Source organism: Epinephelus fuscoguttatus, linkage group LG3 (assembly GCF_011397635.1).
Source record: "Epinephelus fuscoguttatus linkage group LG3, E.fuscoguttatus.final_Chr_v1".
NCBI classification, from domain to species: domain Eukaryota; kingdom Metazoa; phylum Chordata; class Actinopteri; order Perciformes; family Serranidae; genus Epinephelus; species Epinephelus fuscoguttatus.
The window spans coordinates 33,357,578-33,377,890 of NC_064754.1; the positions used below are offsets into that span (position 1 = coordinate 33,357,578).

At 41.0% G+C, this 20,313-nt stretch overlaps 1 protein-coding gene across 3 annotated transcripts in view; it reads right to left on the reverse strand.

Moving 5' to 3' along the window:
- LOC125885762 (zeta-sarcoglycan) overlaps window positions 1-20,313 on the reverse strand; it is a 466,598-nt gene that overhangs the window by 87,755 nt on the left and 358,530 nt on the right. For all 3 annotated transcript variants that reach the window (XM_049571525.1, XM_049571526.1, XM_049571524.1), the window contains exon 4: window positions 7,673-7,760. In XM_049571525.1, the coding sequence (XP_049427482.1) occupies window positions 7,673-7,760 (88 nt within the window). The remainder of the gene's footprint in view (window positions 1-7,672; window positions 7,761-20,313) is intronic.

Sequence of the window (20,313 nt, forward strand, 5' to 3'; positions counted from 1 at the left end):
TGAACGCACCACTTGCATCATCTTCCTCTATTATCTAAAACAAGCCAACAGAATTCTCAAGCTAGTGCTAGCTAAAGTCTGTAGAGAATTGTTTTGCCTCCAGCTAAGCCCCGCCCACCAAAAAACATCATACTGTTTACTAAGAGTAAAACGGTCTATTGCAAAACACAGTGGTTAATGTTTTACAGACTTTTTACAGGAGCTGAAAAAAGAAGACAACTTAAAGTAACACTTTAACTTGTGATTATAAGATTTGTGTCAGTTATATCAGTATTTTACATGTCATTTTAAAAGCTTGCTCAGCTAATCAGAACTGACGCAACATATCTGTTCCTCTCATTATAATAATGACTCTGTGTGCTGCACTTCCCTCCAGCGGACGCAGCTTTGACACCACTGAACTGCCTCTAATGCTGAGATATCATCACCTAGGCGGGTGAAAGGGTATGGCTTCAAAACTCCAAGTTCACTCATCATCTTTATGGTCGGCCATTCGGAAGACAAAGATGACAGGTTCTCACTCACATTAACGAGCTGACAGCGACAGAGTGGATGGAGAGGAAGAGAAGGGATGGGGGGATGAAAGAGAAAGAGAGAGAGAGAGAGAGAGAGAGAGAGAGAGAGAGAGAGCAATAAAACAGAGATGGGAGGCCCAAGGCCAACACATGTATTCAGACCCTCTATCCAAAGATGGGCCCTCAGGAGGACACGAGTTACATATAGGGGACTGCATATGTGGATGTGTTTCTATCTGTCTTATGGCATTCAGTTGTGTGTGGAAATGTGTGAAACATTCTCTAATAAGTCATTTTAATCATGCTTTTACCACAACATTGGGTTCTTTCTCTCCTTCCTCCACTCCATTTCCATGCAGCTCCAGTTAGTACCTTCCTAACAATCCAATATGTAATAACGTGTCAGTACACCTGTGTCTTGGTATTCTATGTTAATGCACACGTTTGTGGGCATTTTACCTTTCCATACCACTGACCGTGATCCTGCACCTCTTGTACAAGCTACGAGCAGTACGAGCTGTTCCTCTGGTGGGTTTCAGTGGTGAATACTAATGAGGGGTTTACTGAGGTGGAACTTTCCTGCTTCCGATGTGGCAAGTGTCTGGTGAGGAGAAATAACCGTCTTACTTTCAGGATTTCGCAGTATCCCCGTGAGGATACTGAAGAAAGAGACAGGAGGAGTGCGTGTGTATGTGTGTGTTTTCCTTTGTGTGTGTGTGTGTGTGTCTGTGTGTGTGTGTGCTAAATGTGCTGCTGAGTCAGCACAGAGGCAACAGGAGGCAGCGGCAGGAGGAGACCAAGGGATTTCCGGAGCCCAGTAGAAGAAGCTCCTTGGGAGGATTCATTCTGTCCCATTCCATCCCATCAGCCAGACCCTGAGGTCTTTAGTGTGTGTGTGTGCGCGCGTGTGTTTGTATGTCACAAAGTGGTTATTGATGGAACTCCTACTTGCTTGGCAGGTTTCCCTGTGTCTGGGGAATCTCTGCACAAAGTTGTAGCTGCTGTGTGAGTGTGTGTGTGACAAAGTAAGGGTTTGTGTGTAATTTGTGTTTATGTGCGAGTGTGACACGCAGGGAATATCAGTGAGAGGATTCAGTATTTATGTGCGAGTCCAACTTTAACATGCGTGCAGTCACTAGAGCATGACTGCGTGTGTGACTGCACAAGCGAGGTCACAGCACTCCTCATGTCATCCTCTAGCAGCCTGACTAAGTTGGCTGCAGTAGGCTGTCTGGCTGTCGAGTTTTAAAACAGACTGATTCAGCTGACTGCAAGATAGGCATGCAGACACACACTCGCCCAGACACACGTAAGCATTAAAGTGCTTTTCTTGGTGAGGAAAGAGGCTTTAGGGAGTTTTAATGGCAGGAGGTGAGCTGTCAGGGATTTCCAACCTTCAAAGTGTCAGAAGGGGAGAGACTGTGTGTGCGCACAAAGACACTAGAAGTGCCTGGCCAGCCTACAGGAGATGAATATCTATATGTTTCATTTGCATCAAGCGGAAAGACAGTGAAGTGGAGCCTTCTACCAGAAAATACCATTTACCTCACCTGTCTGGTTGACAATGATCCTCCATCTCTGAAGCATCTTGAATGCTGAAATTGCATGTGTGTATCACTAAACTGCATTCATAATTATTAGGGCTGTAGTCAACCAAAGAAAATCTTGGTCGACTGAAGTCGCACATAATTTTCAACTAATCGATTAGTCGTGGGGAAAAAAATCTGCACGTTATTTTTACTTCTGCGGTGGTGTGTCTGTGTCACTCTGCAGTTACACCTCCAAAACACTAGTCGGCGGTGGAGGACTGTGTTAAGTGCTGTAAAGTTGAGTTGATTCAAAACACACACATTAAACATGGCTTAACAGACACAATTCCAAACACAAGTACGTAAATCAGCTTCACTATAAATCGCAGAATTGACAGACAAACACTTGTCTTTATCTGGACACATTTCCCCCACCAATACAACATGCTAATGTTATTAGCACAAGTCTATGGCATTTTACATTGTATAAATTAGCCTAGCATCTAGTGATCTTTTCCTCTTCTCATATAAAACCAGGGACAACATCAACATTTAACAAAGGTAATGGCACATAATTTGGCTCCGTTACAACTCACAAGATTCACCGACAAAACAACTGGCTAATACTAAGCACGTTTTCCAAACAAATACAACATGCTAACGTTATTAGCGCCAGCCTATGGTGTTTTACATTGTATGAATTAGCCTAGCGACGAGCTGAGATTTCCTCTGTTCCTATGAAGCCAGGATAAATCCCGAAGTATAAATCCCTGAAGCATATCACACACAAGACTTAAAATGGTATTTTAGTGGAGGTTTTAACGGTCTTCACAATTTATTGTCTCTTATCTGTGAAATACAAGTAAATACAAGCTTCGTTTCTACTGAGGGAAACTGTGTCAGTTAACAGAAACAGACAAAGGTCTGTGTCACCGCGACGCTGAGCGTTAGGGTGGGCGAGTTAAACTTTCTATCAACAACGGAGGTGTTTTGAAAACACCCCCATTTTCACAGGTGACTTAGCCTGTCCCCCCGCCACAGGAAATAATGGATTAATCCTGGAAAGCTATTGATGTAGCACTTTTCTCCTTATGAAAGTAACACGGCGATTAGTCGACCAATGAGAATTTGGCCGGACGAGAGCATATCGACCAAATAATCGACTAGTCGACCAGGAGACTACAGCCCTAATAATTAGATTGTGGTGACAACGTAATTGGTGCCTGGTTTAGACAACGTTACTTTGAGTTAATGAAACGTACAAACAGGCATACAGAGTGTAGGACTGTGACATCAGAACCGCAGGTTTGCGTCCAGATTCTTGTCTGTGGATAGGCTCAGGCAACAAACGCACTTGGGTTAAGGTTAGGGAAAGACTGTGATTTCAGTTAATTAATAAAGAGCCAATTAACCCTAAAATCAAAAATACATATTTTCCCTCTTACCTATAGTGCTATCTACCAGTCTACATTGTTTTGGTGTGAGTTGCAGAATGTTGGAGATATCTGCTGTCGAGATGTCTGCCTTCTCTTGAATATAAAAGAACTAGATGGCTCTCAGCCTGTGGTGCTCACAGCAACAAAAATGCATTTGAGAAACTCAACAGCAATGTCTCTTTCCAGAAATAATAACCCAGTTACTCAAGATAATCCATAGACCTTGTTGTAAGCAGTTTCACGTAAGAACAACTTTCTCTCTACCAAACTACACTCACTAACTGTATCACCCTGCAAAAGGAAGCAGCCCTCTATTCATCAAAACATTTATGGCGTCCTCTCTGGCTGAGCTGAAATTTGTTCAGTATCACTATTTTTGCAGTTCTCCAGGTATATAAATTAGTAACATTTTCTCAGTCTTAATAAATAAATTAATTCACTTCAATTTCTAGGAGACAGGGCTGGATCCAGTGATGATGATGGATACTATTTTCATTGTTAATTCAAAGCATTTTAGTTTTGTAACACGAACGTCTGCTTCCTCAAGTGTTCAAGGAGTAAAATGGGAAGTGAATAATTAATTCTAAATATGCAAATGTTTTGAGTAAGAAAGCAGTGAAAAGTTGAAATGCACTGAGAAGTAATGTGATGCATGTCATTTTTATTTTCTAAATGCAACCACACTTTCCATCATCCAGTCACACACTGCTAACATTTCACGGTTCATCAAATCCCGCCTGAAATGTTCCTGACAGCACTGATAAGAAGCCAAATCTCAACGGCAGTTTCATCCAAACTTGCCACATTTTATCACAGACAAAAGACAAAAATAGCTACTGTAACCACTTGATCCATTTGTTATGGGACAGAATTGCCAGTGTACGATAAAATGGCTGTTAAGTCAACCATGATACAAAACATAATTGTTGTCTGCAAATACCCCATGACACAACTAAAGCACTGGGCAGTTATGTCACATGCACTTATGTGCAAGATTTTAAAAGCAGATAAACAGCAGGAATTCTAATTATGTCAAACTGGCCTTTAAAATAATTTTTCACTTACTGTTGACATCACAGTGTCTGGTTTCCTTGAAGAGATTACATAAATGTATCACCAGTATGAAAAAGCTCATCAGATTTAGAAGTCATTAAAGCCTACAAGAATTGTGAATGGTCAACGGTCATGGTTTCTAGCTGGTTCAAAAGAACAACCAGCTCTCATTAGAAGATATTCTGCACATCTTAACCATCTTTCTGTCAAAACAATGTTGGTACCAACTGTAGTAAACTTCCATGAAACTAACCAGTGCCTAGATATCCCTTCTTGCACCCTGGCAAAACTCTGCCAGTGAGGTAATTTAGTTTAGAGTTTCGCTGGCTCTTGGACTGTTGGTCTAACTACAGGTTGTACTTCTGCATTTTTGAACTGCCCATTACCCATGCTGCCACCGTGAACACAAAGAGTATAGAAGCAGATCAAGAGACAGACCCACCCCTATCTCTTAAACTCAAATCGAAACTGGATCACACTATAAAACGAAAAAACGAAAAAACTGAGATCAAACTAGGCCGTGCTGATCAAATATAAACCAAGATTCTGTTACTGAGTTGCCAACTTATGTTTTCAGAAACATGTTTTAATTCACTGTTTAATTGTAAGAAATCGAGATCATTTCTTGCCTGCCGGCCACCATTGTTTCGAACAAATGTGTTCGCATTATGTTACCCACCAGCGTGTGTGGTCTTGTGCAGTTCAGTGCAGTGCATTCTGGTAGGTTTCTAGGTTTTCTCTCTCTTGAGCAAAGGTTTCTGTGGCACCAATTTCAAAAGTATTTGTGTCTTTCTACTGCATAGACAGTCTAGTTTTATTAAAAGGCCATCTTTCCAGTTGTGAAGTTCCTCTTTAAATCATACTAACCATGACTGTTGTCCACGTATCATGTATTAGTAATAGCTGCATGCTCATAGAACACAAAAACATTGATGTCTCTACAGTCCATAATAATACATGAGCCAATGCAGGACCTGATTACTAAACTTACTCAAACTTGCTTCAATCACTTTCCCATGTATGTTCAGCCTTAATTGCACATGTCCAGTCATATTCTGAGCGAGTTAATGAGATCGTCCTCATTGTGATACACGATAGCCTGAGGAAATCACAATCTTTGTGTTCCAACCCTAAGGAAATGTTCAGAGGGCTTTTTAGTGCTGACTGATGGCTACTGAACCTCTGTAATAAAGAGGTGAAAAAAGAGACAATATGAAATCTCAACAAGAAAGGAACTGAAGTTCACAGCTAACTCCATTTTATATTTAACCTGCTCTGAACTCTAACCATTGCTCCTATAATCTTGGGGCCTCTGTCACTAACCCTTTATCTCTGCAACTTGCCTCACTGAGAAGCAATAAATGCCACTGCCCAGCTTTTAGTACACACTATTCTTACATCTGTGCCTATCCTCTATACTTGGCTTTTAAATTTGGGTTTATCGGAAATAATCAAACACTATTCTTGTATTTTGTAAAACTTAGAAAAAAATACTCCTTTCATGTCACTGTAACTACCTTGAATTTAACTATCTTGAAGTAACTATGGCTTATCTATCTCCTCAAGACCATCTCTGAACGATCACTCAACTATCCTGTTAGGAGTAAAGTTAGGTCTTTCTCTTGTTTCCAATGACAACTACACCAGCCAACATATTAATGCCTCCACCATCACCTCTCTCCCTGCACAACTACTGGTCAATCTTTCCACTCTTCCTGCTCATGCTTGCACCCTTGATACCCGTAAAAGCTTTAATATTCTGTCCAGTACGATTGACTCAATAGCTCATCTAAAAACTAAAAGACTCCTCCACAACGATCTGTGCCATGGTTATATAAACTGAAGCACAAAGGCACACTACTGCATTAAAGCCTTTTAAGGTAACAAAAAAAGAGATAGAAAAACACTGTGATGCTTAAAATGACAACTTAGACTCTATACTATCGAAAGCAAAGTTTTAAGTTCCACCCAGATGTAGCTGTTATCTACTGTCATCGTACTCTGATGAGTGCCAGGGTGACAATATCGTTTTCTTTATTTTGTATTCCTTCTTGATCTCAGTGATGCCACTGTTGATCAGTCTGTGTAAAACAATACAATTTGGCATAATTCACCAGCATGGTTTGATGTTCGTCAAGGTACTATTGTAGGTCCTGTTCTCTTGTCCATCAAAGCATTTACATGCAGTTAAGGAAACATATTTCAGCTGGCTTTTTCTCCAGTGAACTGCTTTCCTAATTGTCATGTAAATGAATTTTCATATTACAAGCCTGACCTGGTTTCTCTACTCTCTGTACTCTGCTTAGTAAAATACATGTAAATGTAATGCATTTTTACTGCATGTTACCACTTACATCAGTAAATATGGTGTTCATGTTAGTGTGACGCTAACAGTTTGCAGTTTTATGTGTCAGTTCAACTAGTGAGCCCGGATGTTGAACTAAAACCTTCTTTCCTGTGCACTGATAACACTCAGCTACCTGTAAATCGACCAAAACACTGTCACTGTAATGACCTCTTCTCTATTCTACCTCACTGATTCACCAAAAACCTAAAACTTGTACAGAACCCACTGGTATAATAACAAGCCAAGAGATTATAACACAACACACTGACCCAGATCTCTCTTCACTGGTAAGCCAAAGGACAATAAACACGACATGACAGGGAAAAAGTAATAAATCCAAACTGTAAACACAGATTTTCTTCCCTTATTCTTCACTAAGGATTTCCATGTGCAAATTTTACAAAATTTGATTAGTTTAAAATCTTTTTATTCATTTTCCTGAACTTGTTTCCAGCTACAGAGTCCTTTGAGAATATGTCACATTATATATATCATATGTCCTCTAAATGACGTCTTCTGTAAGACACTGGGCCCTCACTAATCCAATAAGAGCCTGGAAAAATGATTTAGCTGAGGTAAACAACACAGCTGTCAGCTTCAGTGAGATACACTAATGGAAAAAGATAGCATTTAGTTTGGTAAACAGACGGAGGTAAAATGCATTAAGGAATTCAAGCACAAACAAAGCAATATAACTGACTCTTCTGGAAAAATGATCTGGTTTGGATGTTGTTTTGGAGGAAAATGTTTACTGCCAGAGCAGTTTGTGTGTGCAGTGTGTGTGTGTCTTACCCACGGTTAGCTGACCGGTCAGTTGTCCCTGATCATTCCTAGCATTGACAGTCACATTTCTGTCCGACTGAAGGATCAATGGACTGTCCTAAAGAGAGACGAAGAAGGAGAAAGATAATTAAGATCACAGCAAGTCACATATTTCTTACACTCTCAAAAAACAAATCCTTGTATACCTATATACCTCCCATACTCACACACACGTGCTTTATGGTTTCTTTATCCCCTCTGAAGCACCTACCCTCACGCAATTAACCTGTAAAACCAATGTTGCCTTAGTCTGTATCAACCCTGACACTTCAAACTTAACATCCTTTCTTTTGCCAACTGAACAAATGCTGCATCTTATTTACATATTCTCTTCGAGACAGCATCGTGTCTGTGAGTGTATTTGCTTGTTTCCACGTGTGTCTGTGTGCGCAAAAAGGCAATTATTCCCAACATAAATTAGCTGAATGCAACTGTGACCCCGACCTCTGCTCCCCTCTTTACTCTGATTGAGCGACACGCTGCCCACATCGGCTCACACCCAGTGGATGTGTGCTGCGATGAATGCTAACCCCATGTCTGCCATCTTCATTAAGTTCCAAACTCAATCTAACATCTCACTCTCTCTCTGTCCCACCTTCCTCCCAGTGAGCAGCATCTTCCCACTCACAGCCTTTACCAACTTTCTTTGCCGTTCTCCTTCCCACTTTCATTATACCTTTACACTTACATTATTTTTTTTTTATTCTCTTTCCCTTCACTTCTCTCTCCCTCTCTCTTTTAAATTGCTTATTTGTTTTGGCGGCGTGAAATGAATGGCTCACAGGTGACCCAATTTCTCTGTTGATTTCCCCAAATTAATATCTTGCTGCATTCTGGTCTGAATTCCAAATGAGAATTGTGTTAAAATTGGAAAGTCGTTGATCCGTTGAAATGGAAAAATCCTCTTTTTTTTTTTACCCCACTTTCCTTCCTTCTCACTCTCAATCTCCCTCCCTCACCCCCCTCTCTGTGTTTTGCTATTTGTTATGGATGGATGTTCATTGTTTTGTGGTCTGCTTACTCGAATCGAGACCGAATTTCTAATATGTCACACCTGTCTGTTCTCTATTTTGGAGCGTCCAGAGACTGCTGGGGATGAGCTGATCAAAAACACAAACACGAACCGGCGCACAAGCGTGAGGGACGCACAGTAAACACACAAGCAATAAAAAAAACCACACACAAACACAACAAAAGAGGCAACAAACAAGACATGAGTGCCTGGAGTGTGTGACTACATGTGGGTAATGTACACATACACATATTTTACATGTGGACACACCAATACCCAAAGTCACACACATGCCACATACACACAGACACACAGACACCACCCACTTACACAGCCAGGTAACAAATTTGCTAAACAACAAATGAGTGCTCCTCACGGTTTACTGTGCATTGCCTCTCTCATCTGCCTCCTAACGCATGTATGCTGGATGGATCCTTGTCAGCGGGGCGTGTGATAGGCTTCACTATATTATCTTTCCACTCTGTTTAAAGGGATGGGCGCTTTGTAAAGCATGGCAGATGTAATGTGCTCTGAATCATTCCAGCTCAGTGGGCAGCGTGCATGAGCAGGCCCGATCCCATTCATTTACTGCAGGACTCCGTCATTCAGAAGTACATCCATAGATGGGAAAATCATATTTGATTAAGCACTCATATGCAAATGCATGGAAATAAGGGCTGTAAATAATTGCTGCATATTAAACAGCTGCTAATGTCTATTTATACAACAGCTGATTGAAGACAAACAATCTGACTGAGTGAAACATAGGAGCAGGTAACAATATCGGTCCTTCTTGATGAGGAAATAGTCAGTTCTACTGGGAGGCTACTTATAATTTTAATTAAGAATTTTAACATATACACACGTATTGCATTCAGAACTAACTATATGTCATCATACACAACTGCAAAGAATGGACAGCGCCTGTGCTTGTTTGGTTTAGACTCATGCTGGCACACGATGCCCCGATGAAATCCATTCAGGCATTGCAGATACTATTAATAACTCGGTTATAGAATCCATCATTCTCGAGTGTGTAGTCTTTACGATGATTGTGGAAAATAAAGAGACGTGGAGAGCTTTTGTGATGCATACTCTGCATCAATCAACGGGCACTGCACCAACGAGCTGGGCGCTGGGAGTCGATCACACAGTTTAAAGACTGGACCATAGACAGTGGCTTCATATTACCAGAAAAATCCACATGTAAACTGACAAGATACATATTTGTTAAAAGTGACTTGTAGATGAGCTGCTGCTTATATGAAAGTGTTAGTGTTCTGTGACATTAAAGGATCATTTCTATCCATGAAAGCTCTGATCTTCAGTGAGGTCTGCGTGATGTTTGATGATGGTTTGATGTTTTTCTCATTTTAATATTAGTTTGATGTTCATCCTTTAAGAGTTATACTGAAAACTTTTTTGCACTGCTGTAATCATTTCATGTCTTAGACATGAATCCATCAGGTGATGCATTCATCATCTGTAACATTGTTTGATGTTAGAAATCCAGTCTGTGATGAAATACCAGAACACTCAGTGTAGTGTGTGTGTATGAAGGCAACGTTTCTACTGTGTGTCTAGTATTCTTACTTATTTGCATTGACACTGACATATGATAAATGACAATATGGCATTGCCACTTTTTCATGCCAATGGCAGACCACAGCTGCAGTGTGCCCACGTGCCAATGATGAACACATACACATACACTCTTATATTGACTGCCAACAAATCTTTATGTGGCCAATTTGTGGCAGGCTAACAATGATTACAGATACGTCCACCTCAGATAAGCTTCGACTCCATCCAACACCCTGCTCACACACTAAAATTATGCATAAGAGCACTGATTAAACAGTACAATATGAAAGCACCCTGCAGCATTTCCACATAAAACACACCACATATTTCTACACCAGCTATATGCATCATAGTAACATGATTCATATTCTGTCTACAGACAGAGCCAGAGCCCATCCTGCGATGGGATCACAGCAGCTGCGAAGCTGATTCACAGCTTAAAATGAATGTGAGCCAGGAGCGTAAAGTGTGTGTGTGTGTGTGTAGAGGGGTACTTCCTACCCCCCTGCTTCTGGCCTCCATATACGGACAACACCTATCCTCAAAGTCAGTGTTCATTGTGATCTCAACTACACGCCTGTAAAATTTCGTGACTGCATCTTACATGGTTGTGACACTATTGCTTTGACAAAACCTGCCTACAGACAGACAGAAATATAAACACCTGGCAAAGTATTCAGAATTGCTTCTGTGGTAGTTCCCGCAACAAAAAGTGTCTCCAGGACCATATTTTGCCATGATCACACACACACACACACACACACACACACACACACACACACACACACACACACACAGACTCACAATGTGAAAACAACAACAGCCTGGCTGTCGCGGCGGGTAAATATCCTCGGGCAGCCACAGGGAGATGATTAAAGCGAGCCCATTTAGAAATTTAAAGAAAACAATTAAAGTTTAACAATGGAATAACAACGAGCAACAGTAAACTAGATACAAAAGCATATTCAAATCACATTCAAAACCATTTATTTTGGCTTCATTTGTCAAGATATATGATACAATTAGATTAGATTAGGTTTGCAGGACAATTTTGCTGCAGCAGATTCAAGTACAGCAGTGTAAGATTTGAGGCAGGGGTGTGCTCAAAAGGAACCAGTTAGTATGTCGTGGGAAGACAGAAGTGGTTACAGCTGTTCCAAAAGGCCACACTCAAAGATGGGGTGAGAAGCCAGCTGTCATAGAGAGGGGTGAAATGAAATACAGGGATTTACCTTTCCTGGAAGGTTTTCACAGTGTTGCACTTGGTTGTGCACATAAAAAGTGACAGAAGCAGTTGTGTAAACAACAAAAACTCAGAGCCTGAGAAAGAAATTCAAACCCTGGCTCCTCTCTTAGCTCTGCACAGCTAGCCAATCCCCATGTAGAGAAATACACCTGAAAATCCAAATCCTTGGATAAGTGAGAGACATCTGGTACCGGGGTGGTGCTGGTAGGACCAACAGATGGTTGTAAGAAAAATGTCAAAATATGGTTTGGTGAGCACATGCAGCATTTCCTCACATGTACCATATATCATTTGTGATGTTTACTTTGTGCTCAGTTCACATCTCTCTTTATCTCCCTCTCCCGCTCCCTGCATTGTCCCTCTGGCTTTTGTGTTCAGAGTCTGGCTCATAAATCTCCCCTCATCGTGTGACATGTGCATAGAGGCACAAATAAATACACTAAAGGCTCACGCATCATGCTCTCTCTTGTGAGCTGACACAACATACACCACGGTGCCATTAATTCAGTTAATAGTTTAATTTCACTTTGATTATAAATACAGGCACAGAGCTGCCAGCCTGAGGTAGCCAGTGTAATTAGTCAGGTAATAATAAGCTGTGGACTGGTAGCTCATCATCACAGCCTCCAGCCACCAGTACAGATGGGTCCTAATAACAGCTTACAGCTCGCCTGTCTCACTGGCTGTCTCACTAACTGACCGCCTGTCTGACTGACACCCTTAACAGGTCTGGACTGATGGTTCATAAGTGATCTGATTGGTTATTTGTGTTTAGTCATCACTCTAATAACAGCTTTCAGCTCTCCTGTCTGTCTCACTGGCTGTCTAACATCGTATCCATCTCGGCAGCAATGTACCCGAGCCTCATACAAGATACATTTGGTTGATTCATCTTTGCCATCAGCCTAATAACTCCTTTTAGTTTTCCTGACTATATCTCTGCAATCGCCTGTCTCACTGACTGTCTATTTGTCTATCTACCTGTAAAAGACATGGACATGCACTTAACAGGAGATGTCAATTAATCCAAAAGCTTTCAGCTCTCCTATCTCCGATCTGTCTTATTCCCCGCCTGTCTCTCTGACGGTCCAAAAAGCCACCACCTCTTTAGCCAGTCTGCCTGCCTGTTGGCAACTCTGCAGATCTGACTCTGTGGTTAGAGAAATCAAATATGTCACCAGGGCCGGCTCTAGCATTTCTGAAGCCCTAGGCGAAGTCTGTTTTGGTCCAAAGTCTTGTGCCGTCACTCAGTGGATCTGGAGCACCATGGGTGGGTGGCACATTACAAGACACCCTTTCAAGTTGATGTGACGAACTTGTTATGAAATCATTGCTTATTTACACATCCGGCAGCTATGAAGCATTTGGAGTTGTGTTTCTGGCCACCCAACAAGTGTAAGTCTAATATTCATTCTCTGTTCACCAGCTAGTCTCTAACTGCCTGTCTGCCTTTTGAGCAGATAGTGCACAGCAATTTTACCAGAGCTTTCTCACTGACACCATGACAGCGTAAAGAGTAAACTAAAATGGTGAAGATGTGGAGCAGGCAGCTAAAAATGAGCCAAAACTCATTATAAAGGTCAGTAACACAGAGCTCATTGTTGTGACCTATATCACACTGTCAAGTTGTTTTTGCATGGCCACTTGATAAACTATAAAAAATATTGATTATAACCACTTTAAGTCTCTACAGCCTGATTTCATCACTGTGTGCAAACATGAAAAGGAACCAGTGGCTACTTCAAAAGATGGAAATCTAGACTTCGTAGCCTGAAGCTTTTACACAACCAAATGAAGTACAGACTTCAATAAAAGGCCAATGTCGTGATTCACCTGACATTTAAACTGGAGGCTGTTTGAGAGAGGATTAAAATCTTAGTTTAAGTGAACAGCAGAACTTCAGGTACCTAAGAAAGAAGAAAGCATGTCATTAGTCCCTCCTGGGAAAATTCTTCTTCTTTTTTTTTTTTTTTACTCTTATGTTACTTTATTTTAACACAAAACACACACGCCCAAACACGGCCATGCATTAAATGAAGTGATGTCAAAGTGAGGGGGCTGCCCATCAATCAATCAATCAATTTTATTTATAAAGCCCAATATCACAAATCACAATTTGCCTCACAGGGCTTTACAGCATACAACATCCCTCTGTCCTTAAGACCCTCTCAGCCGATAAGGAAAAACTCCCCAAAAAAAACCCTTTAACGGGAAAAAAAAACGGTAGAAACCTCAGGAAGAGCAACTGAGGAGGGATCCCTCTTCCAGGACGGACAGACGTGCAATAGATGTCGTACAGAACAGATCAGCATAATAAATTAACAGTAATCCATATGACACAATGTGACACAGAGAGAGAGAGAGAGAGAGAGAGAGAGAGAGAGATGCAGGTAATGACAGTAGCTTACAACAACATTATTGAAAGTAATAATATTATAGTTATAGTTCTGGCTACTGTGGTACAATATGTTGAAAGTATGTATTAATACCTGGCAGTATACATGTGTGACAATAGTCATATGTGTATAATAACAGTAGAAGTATGACTAATGACTAATGATGGCAGCAGCAGCAGGAGGCATCTGGCAGGACCACGGAAGCAGCACAACCACACACGTCACGCTGTCCAGGCACCGCTGCGATATAAGTTAACCTGAGAGACAGTGGAGCACAAAGGCTCCGGAGAAGAAGCCGAGTTAGTGACATCCAGAATGGCCGAGTTAGCAAGATGCAGTAATAGGATACGAGAGAGAGAGAGAAGGAGAGAAGGTGCCCGGTGTATTATAGGGGGGTCCTCCGGCAGACTAGGCCTAAGTCAGCCTAACTAGGGGCTGGTACAGGGCAAGCCTGAGCCAGCCCTAACTATAAGCTTTATCAAAGAGGAAAGTCTTAAGTCTAGTCTTAAATGTGAAGACGGTGTCTGCCTCCCGGACCGCAACAGGAAGATGATTCCACAGGAGAGGAGCCTGATAGCTAAAGGCTCTGGCTCCTGATCTGCTTTTGGAGATGTGTCCTGAGCAGTTGAGGGTTCAGCGCCTTGCTCAAGGGCACATCAGCAGTGCCCATGAGGGGAACTGGCACCTCTCCAGCTACCAGTCCGCATTCTGTGCTTGGTCCATATGGGGACTTGAACCGATGACTCTTCAGTTCAGTGCCCACAGACTGACCCACTGCCGCCGCACCTATATATTGCATTTTGTTCATTCGTTAGAGTCCCATCGTTGAAGATAATTATCTGGTACTAGAAAGATACTCTGAACAACAACAGCTAGACCGCGACGATAGAGAGATAGTGGTAAGAAATGTTCAGAGAAGTGGTGAATAAGTCAGTAAGACAGACAGAGAAAGTTGTTGTAATTAATCAGTAAAGGCCAGTACATAGTATATAGTCCAAGCTAAAACAGAATACCAATCAAACAGTGTGTGATAAAGTGCCCACCCCCCCCCCCCCCCCAATTCCTCTTTCGACTTTAATTCAGCTAATTAGCAAGGACTATTAAATAAGTGATGTGTTTGTTGGTGTGCGGTGCTAATTTGTTGTTTTCAGTCCCCACGGCCATGTAACAACAGAAAATAAACCAGAGTTGCTCACAATCTTACTCCCTGGGTACTTGGATTTAATATGTTCAAGGGTCTTCCCGCGCGCTCGGGGGCCTTATCATCTATTTAGCATGTCATCTGTGACCGGTAAAAGCCTTGTGTCAACAGTTTTGAGATCAATTTTAATCCATTTAAATAGAAAAGTGACAGCTGGCAGAAGACTGAGCCGGTCAAGATGTGTCAGATCATTGTTTATCTGTGGGAGTGTGTGTGTGTGTGTGTGTGTGTGTGTGTGTGTGTGTGTGTGTGCGTGTGTGTGTGTGTCTGTGAAATGGCATAGTACAAATTTTCAAGGCCCAAGCCTATGATTGAAGGTCAGGGCCCTGCGTAAATTACTGCAATTACTGTGGATCTCTGTGTCAGAAACAATAACACAAGTCATGGTACTGCCTGATTGAATTGCTGAATATAAAGTCTATTCATGGTTTCTTAACAAAATCATTTGAAATTGAGTTATATTGATCTAGGATGTTAAATTACGCAATTCAAACCATAATTTGAATTCCAGCTTTAATTACTATTCCATGGCCAAATAGTCTAATGTCATTGTCTCCAGTGTCACGGTAAGATCTTCTCCAAAACTGAATTAATTAATCTTGTTGAGCAACTACACTGGCTCTTTCTGGTTTATCTTAAGGCTGCTGCTGGGAACTGTGGTTAAAGCCCTATAACTGGTAAGCAAGGTGGATGGCTCTGGCTAGCAAGGTTCAGAGTTGCTGGAGATTTAGCAAGCAGATTGCTGGCTAAAAAAAAGTATGAACTGAGATTGCTAATTTCAGGGCCCTTGTACCTCAGGGGCCCTCTAGGACTGCAGTGTTAGGCGTTGACTTCTCATCCTCTCACCTCATTAGGAGTCTCTGTGTTGTATGTAACTTTTCTGTGGATCAGATGAGGGTTTTTTTATTTATTTTTTGGTCCATTTGGGGATGAGTGAGTTTATGAATAAACAAGACTCTGTTTCAACTTGAATCAGGCAGCTAGATGTAGGATAACCAATCAAATTCTTAGGTAAACATAAAGGAAATGAGGTAACAGTAGCACTGCATAAAGATTTTCTGAACCGTCAAGTTGGATGTGTAATTAATAACGTCAATGGCTGCATTACAGTCAAGAACATTGAGGTGAAAAGGTTTATTACTTTGGGCAGAGCTGTCTCAGGAACGCTGAGGTCTGAATCAAGAACCGAAAACATCTCAGATAATCAGAAGTGTGATAAGCCTGTCGTAAATATACAGTTGGTAATTTTTATGAAATTAACTTTGTGTCATATTTGTTGAAACTGTCACTGTATTCTGAAAAAGGACATTAGACAGTCTGTGGAAATAACAAATGATGTCCCTCCTTCGCTCCTACTGCCTCTAGTCTGAGTGTGTTGCAGACGATAACAACCAATCAAAGCCAAGACGTGTAGTGTACTGTTTAGCTGTAAAATGAGAACGTTTGTGCAGCTGTGGGTGGTGCAAGGTTCTCCTGTTTAACTGTATCCAACATGGCAGCCATGTGACAAATGTTCTCATTTTACAACTAAACAGTACACTAAAAAATGTTTCTGAAAACATTTGAGGTGAGAATAAGGCAATAACAGAATTTAGATTTTTTTTTCCAAAGACTATCTATCTCATTTGGTGCTGTGTAAATATAGAGACAATTTAAGCAAATATTTAAAGTTATTATTTATGAAAATTACCAAATGTAGCTTAAAGGCATATCCAAATTAAGGCTGGGCAATAAAAACAGCATTACAAGAGGTGCGTCTAGTGCCTTTCAAAATCAGATTCAAACATCATCCCAGCTAACCCCTCAAAATTTTGGTGAAAACATGTCAGCAAAGAACTAATACTGTACTTTGTGTACTTGAGCATCTTGCTTTTGTATGAGGTCATAGTTTGAGTTTTTCAGCATCCTTAAGAAAACATTCATTAGCTTGTGTGTGTGCTTTTCTGCCAACACATGCTAATGCTTTTTATATTTACATATACAGCACAGTAAGCTACTATTTTGCCACAACAAGTACAGGTGTGTGCTATTTGCAGCTCTCCAGACACCATCATAAAACAAGTGAAACCATTAATCCCGCTCTCCAGCTAGATGACAAATAATCTGCTGTCTTTTCACACTTTTCAGGTGATCTCTTCATGATTCACCTAAAAATTTATAGACTTGAACTGCAGTGTTGTAAAATCCTGTAGAAACATGCGTTTTTTACTGTAATCCAACTACATGTCCTACAAAGATAGAATAAACTGCTGCTTTTGTTCCTATTCCTGGAAAGTTTACTGAGCGGAGATACAGCTTTTTGGCAAGACAATGACAAATCAATTTAATGGATGTTCTAGTAGTGTTTTTTTGGGGGGTGACAGGCTCTGCTGTGCCACCAAGCCCCATTTCTCTTTCTGCCAGACCAACACCCAAAGAATGGATTGTTCTTTACCAGAGGGGGGGGGAGGTGGAAATGGACACATAAAGATAGAGAGGATGGAGAGATGGAGAGGTGGAGGTGGAAGGCTTAGGGTAAAAAGAGGTTGATCGAAGGGAAGAATGTAGGTACAGGGGTATAGAAAGAGAGAGTTGGAGGGCGGGAACGGGAGGCAGAGGTATAAGCAGGGACCTCCCGGCTTCAGGATTGCAGAGCGATAAATCTTGAAATGAGTGGAGAGGAAAAAAGGAGGGTAGAGCAAGATAGAGATGGAAAGCAGAGGAGGGTAAACCGCAGAACATTTGTTTTAGAGATAGATACACCAAATAGATCTATAAACAGAAGCCGCCACGTCAGCCCTCTACTTTCTGCTTCTCCACGATAATGTATGGTGCTTAAGGGAGCAGTCAACAAAGTCACACAGCTCGAGGAAAAAATGCCAGCTGGAAAGAAATACTCAAGGAGATTGAATTTAGATGATCCACCTTTGCTCTATCGCACCACAAATTGGAGATTATTTGTGTCAAAATATTATTACTATGCAGAATTCAGACAGCTACCCTTGCTAAATCTGGTATTTGTGCATGGTTATTTGATACAGGGTGTGGCTGCTCTCACCAAACGATTTGACTTGCCTTGTTCACTCCAACATCTAAATGACATCTGGTTAAAACTAAAATTAAGTAGCCTATATTAATGCGTTTCTATAAATACAGTACATCTGATCAGTGGTGAAAGGAGCATACTGCTGTAGCCTCCGGTAATAATGCTTATCGACTTTCTACCCATGTATTTCATATTCCAGAGCTTTGCAAAAACTATCCTGCAAGTGAGGTTTTACAAATGATACCTTCCAACCTGAGGGCTTAGAGATAAAATACATCTGAGGGATTTTTACGTAACGTTTCAGATTAGCGCTCAGGAATACATCTTCATACAATGGTCTTATGCACACAGTCTGAGGATACTGTTGGTCCTGTTAGTCAAATATTTTTGTCAGTTTCTGCTGAGGCTGAACAAAACCTGTCAGGACAGAGGATAAGAAACAGTAGAAAGAATAAGATGCAAAGCTAGCAACTGCATGTAACTTTTGGTGTACTCCACATATACACTGAAAGATATCTGCAATGTTTGATGGGCTGTTTATGTTTGATGTCTAAACTTAAATATTTTAAGTCCTTTGGAAATTAGTAAAATAAACTCAAATATTTAGCAATTTTAAAACATTTTTTGTTTTAAGAATGATATTTCAAGAGCTAAGTATATATTACAAGTTTTGATAGACAACCACCAATCCATTCATATTTAATATGCTCAAGTCGCCAGTAGTCCTTCATAGGGTTAAAGCCATAGACTGTATAAAAATAATGGATGTAGCCACTTAGATATCACACTGCAGTGGACTCCCACTTTGAAACATTGAGTGTGGCATATTGGCTGTCGACATCATGGATTTTTGGAGCCAGTAGTGACACAGGATGACCACAGTTTGACAAATTTAACTGGTTGACTTTTATAAAAAGTACCACAGAACTAGAGTTTATGTCTGGCAGTAGCTGAAAAAGAAGCAAGCTGAATTTAGAGGTTTTGGTGGTGAACGCAGCACAGGCTTTTTTTTTTTTTTTTCTCCTTTGTTTTTCTCCCTCAGCAGCACATTGTTGAGTTTGAGTCACGGTGTTTAGAACTGGTTTGTGGTCGGATTGATCAGCGCTTATCAGATCAAGTTGATGGATTAGATAAGAGGAGCAGCTGCTGCGGAGGCAGGTGAAAACAAACTTTTAAGACCCAGGACTGGACCATGTGGTGTGCTTTTTCCATGGAAACATGTCATTTACTGTAGAGTAGGCTGAAAAAATGCTAGACAAATCTAAAATGAGAATGCTGTTGTTGTAAGTGTTCTATTTCTGTATGAATAAATGGACGGTTAAGCTATACTTTCACTGTGCCTGCCGTTCTTCTGCTTTGTCTGTGCCCAGAGTACACTTTGCGCTCTGAGAGTGTGGTGCTTTGAAAAGCTTTGATGGTATATATATTCCACCAGCTCTTAGAAATCTGTCCACAAATGCTGATACTGTGGGCCACCAAAAATAATGAATATGTAGGACACCCTGGTCTACCCCTCTACAGTTGTCATGAATGGGGAAATTAGTTATAGAGACCAAAACTGTCTTTCTGTACCATGCTGTAGTTGAGCATTTTTAGAGGCAGCCTCAAATGGTCATTCAAGGAAATGGCAGTTTTTGGCACTTTCATGCTGGCTTCATTTTTCAGCCCTGGGGTTCGCCGTTTGATTAAAGCACAACACATTTACATTTATGGAAAACATTTTATGGGCAATTCTATAAGCTGAAAAAACCCAAACACACTTTCTTGCTATGAGGCATTCGAGTCTCACCACTGAACCGCTGACTAATGAGCTTAACAAACATATCAAATCATAGCCAGTAACATCATTTTTTTCTAGTCAAGCAGGGTTAGCTTAAATGCTAATCTAAAGGGACTTCCAACAGCATAACCACCAGCATATAACCTGTACATTAGTGTACATTAGCCCCTGCATACATACAGAGCAGATCCAGCCATGAAAAATGTAAATGCATATATGTGACTCAGTATTCTTGAACACCATATATCTACCCTGGCTGTGTCTGTTTTAAACTTGCATGAAGGCAAAGTGAAATCAATCCTGTTGTTATGGCAATGAAGCAGTGAGGTGTTGAATCATGATACTGCACTGTGGGTCTGCAATATAA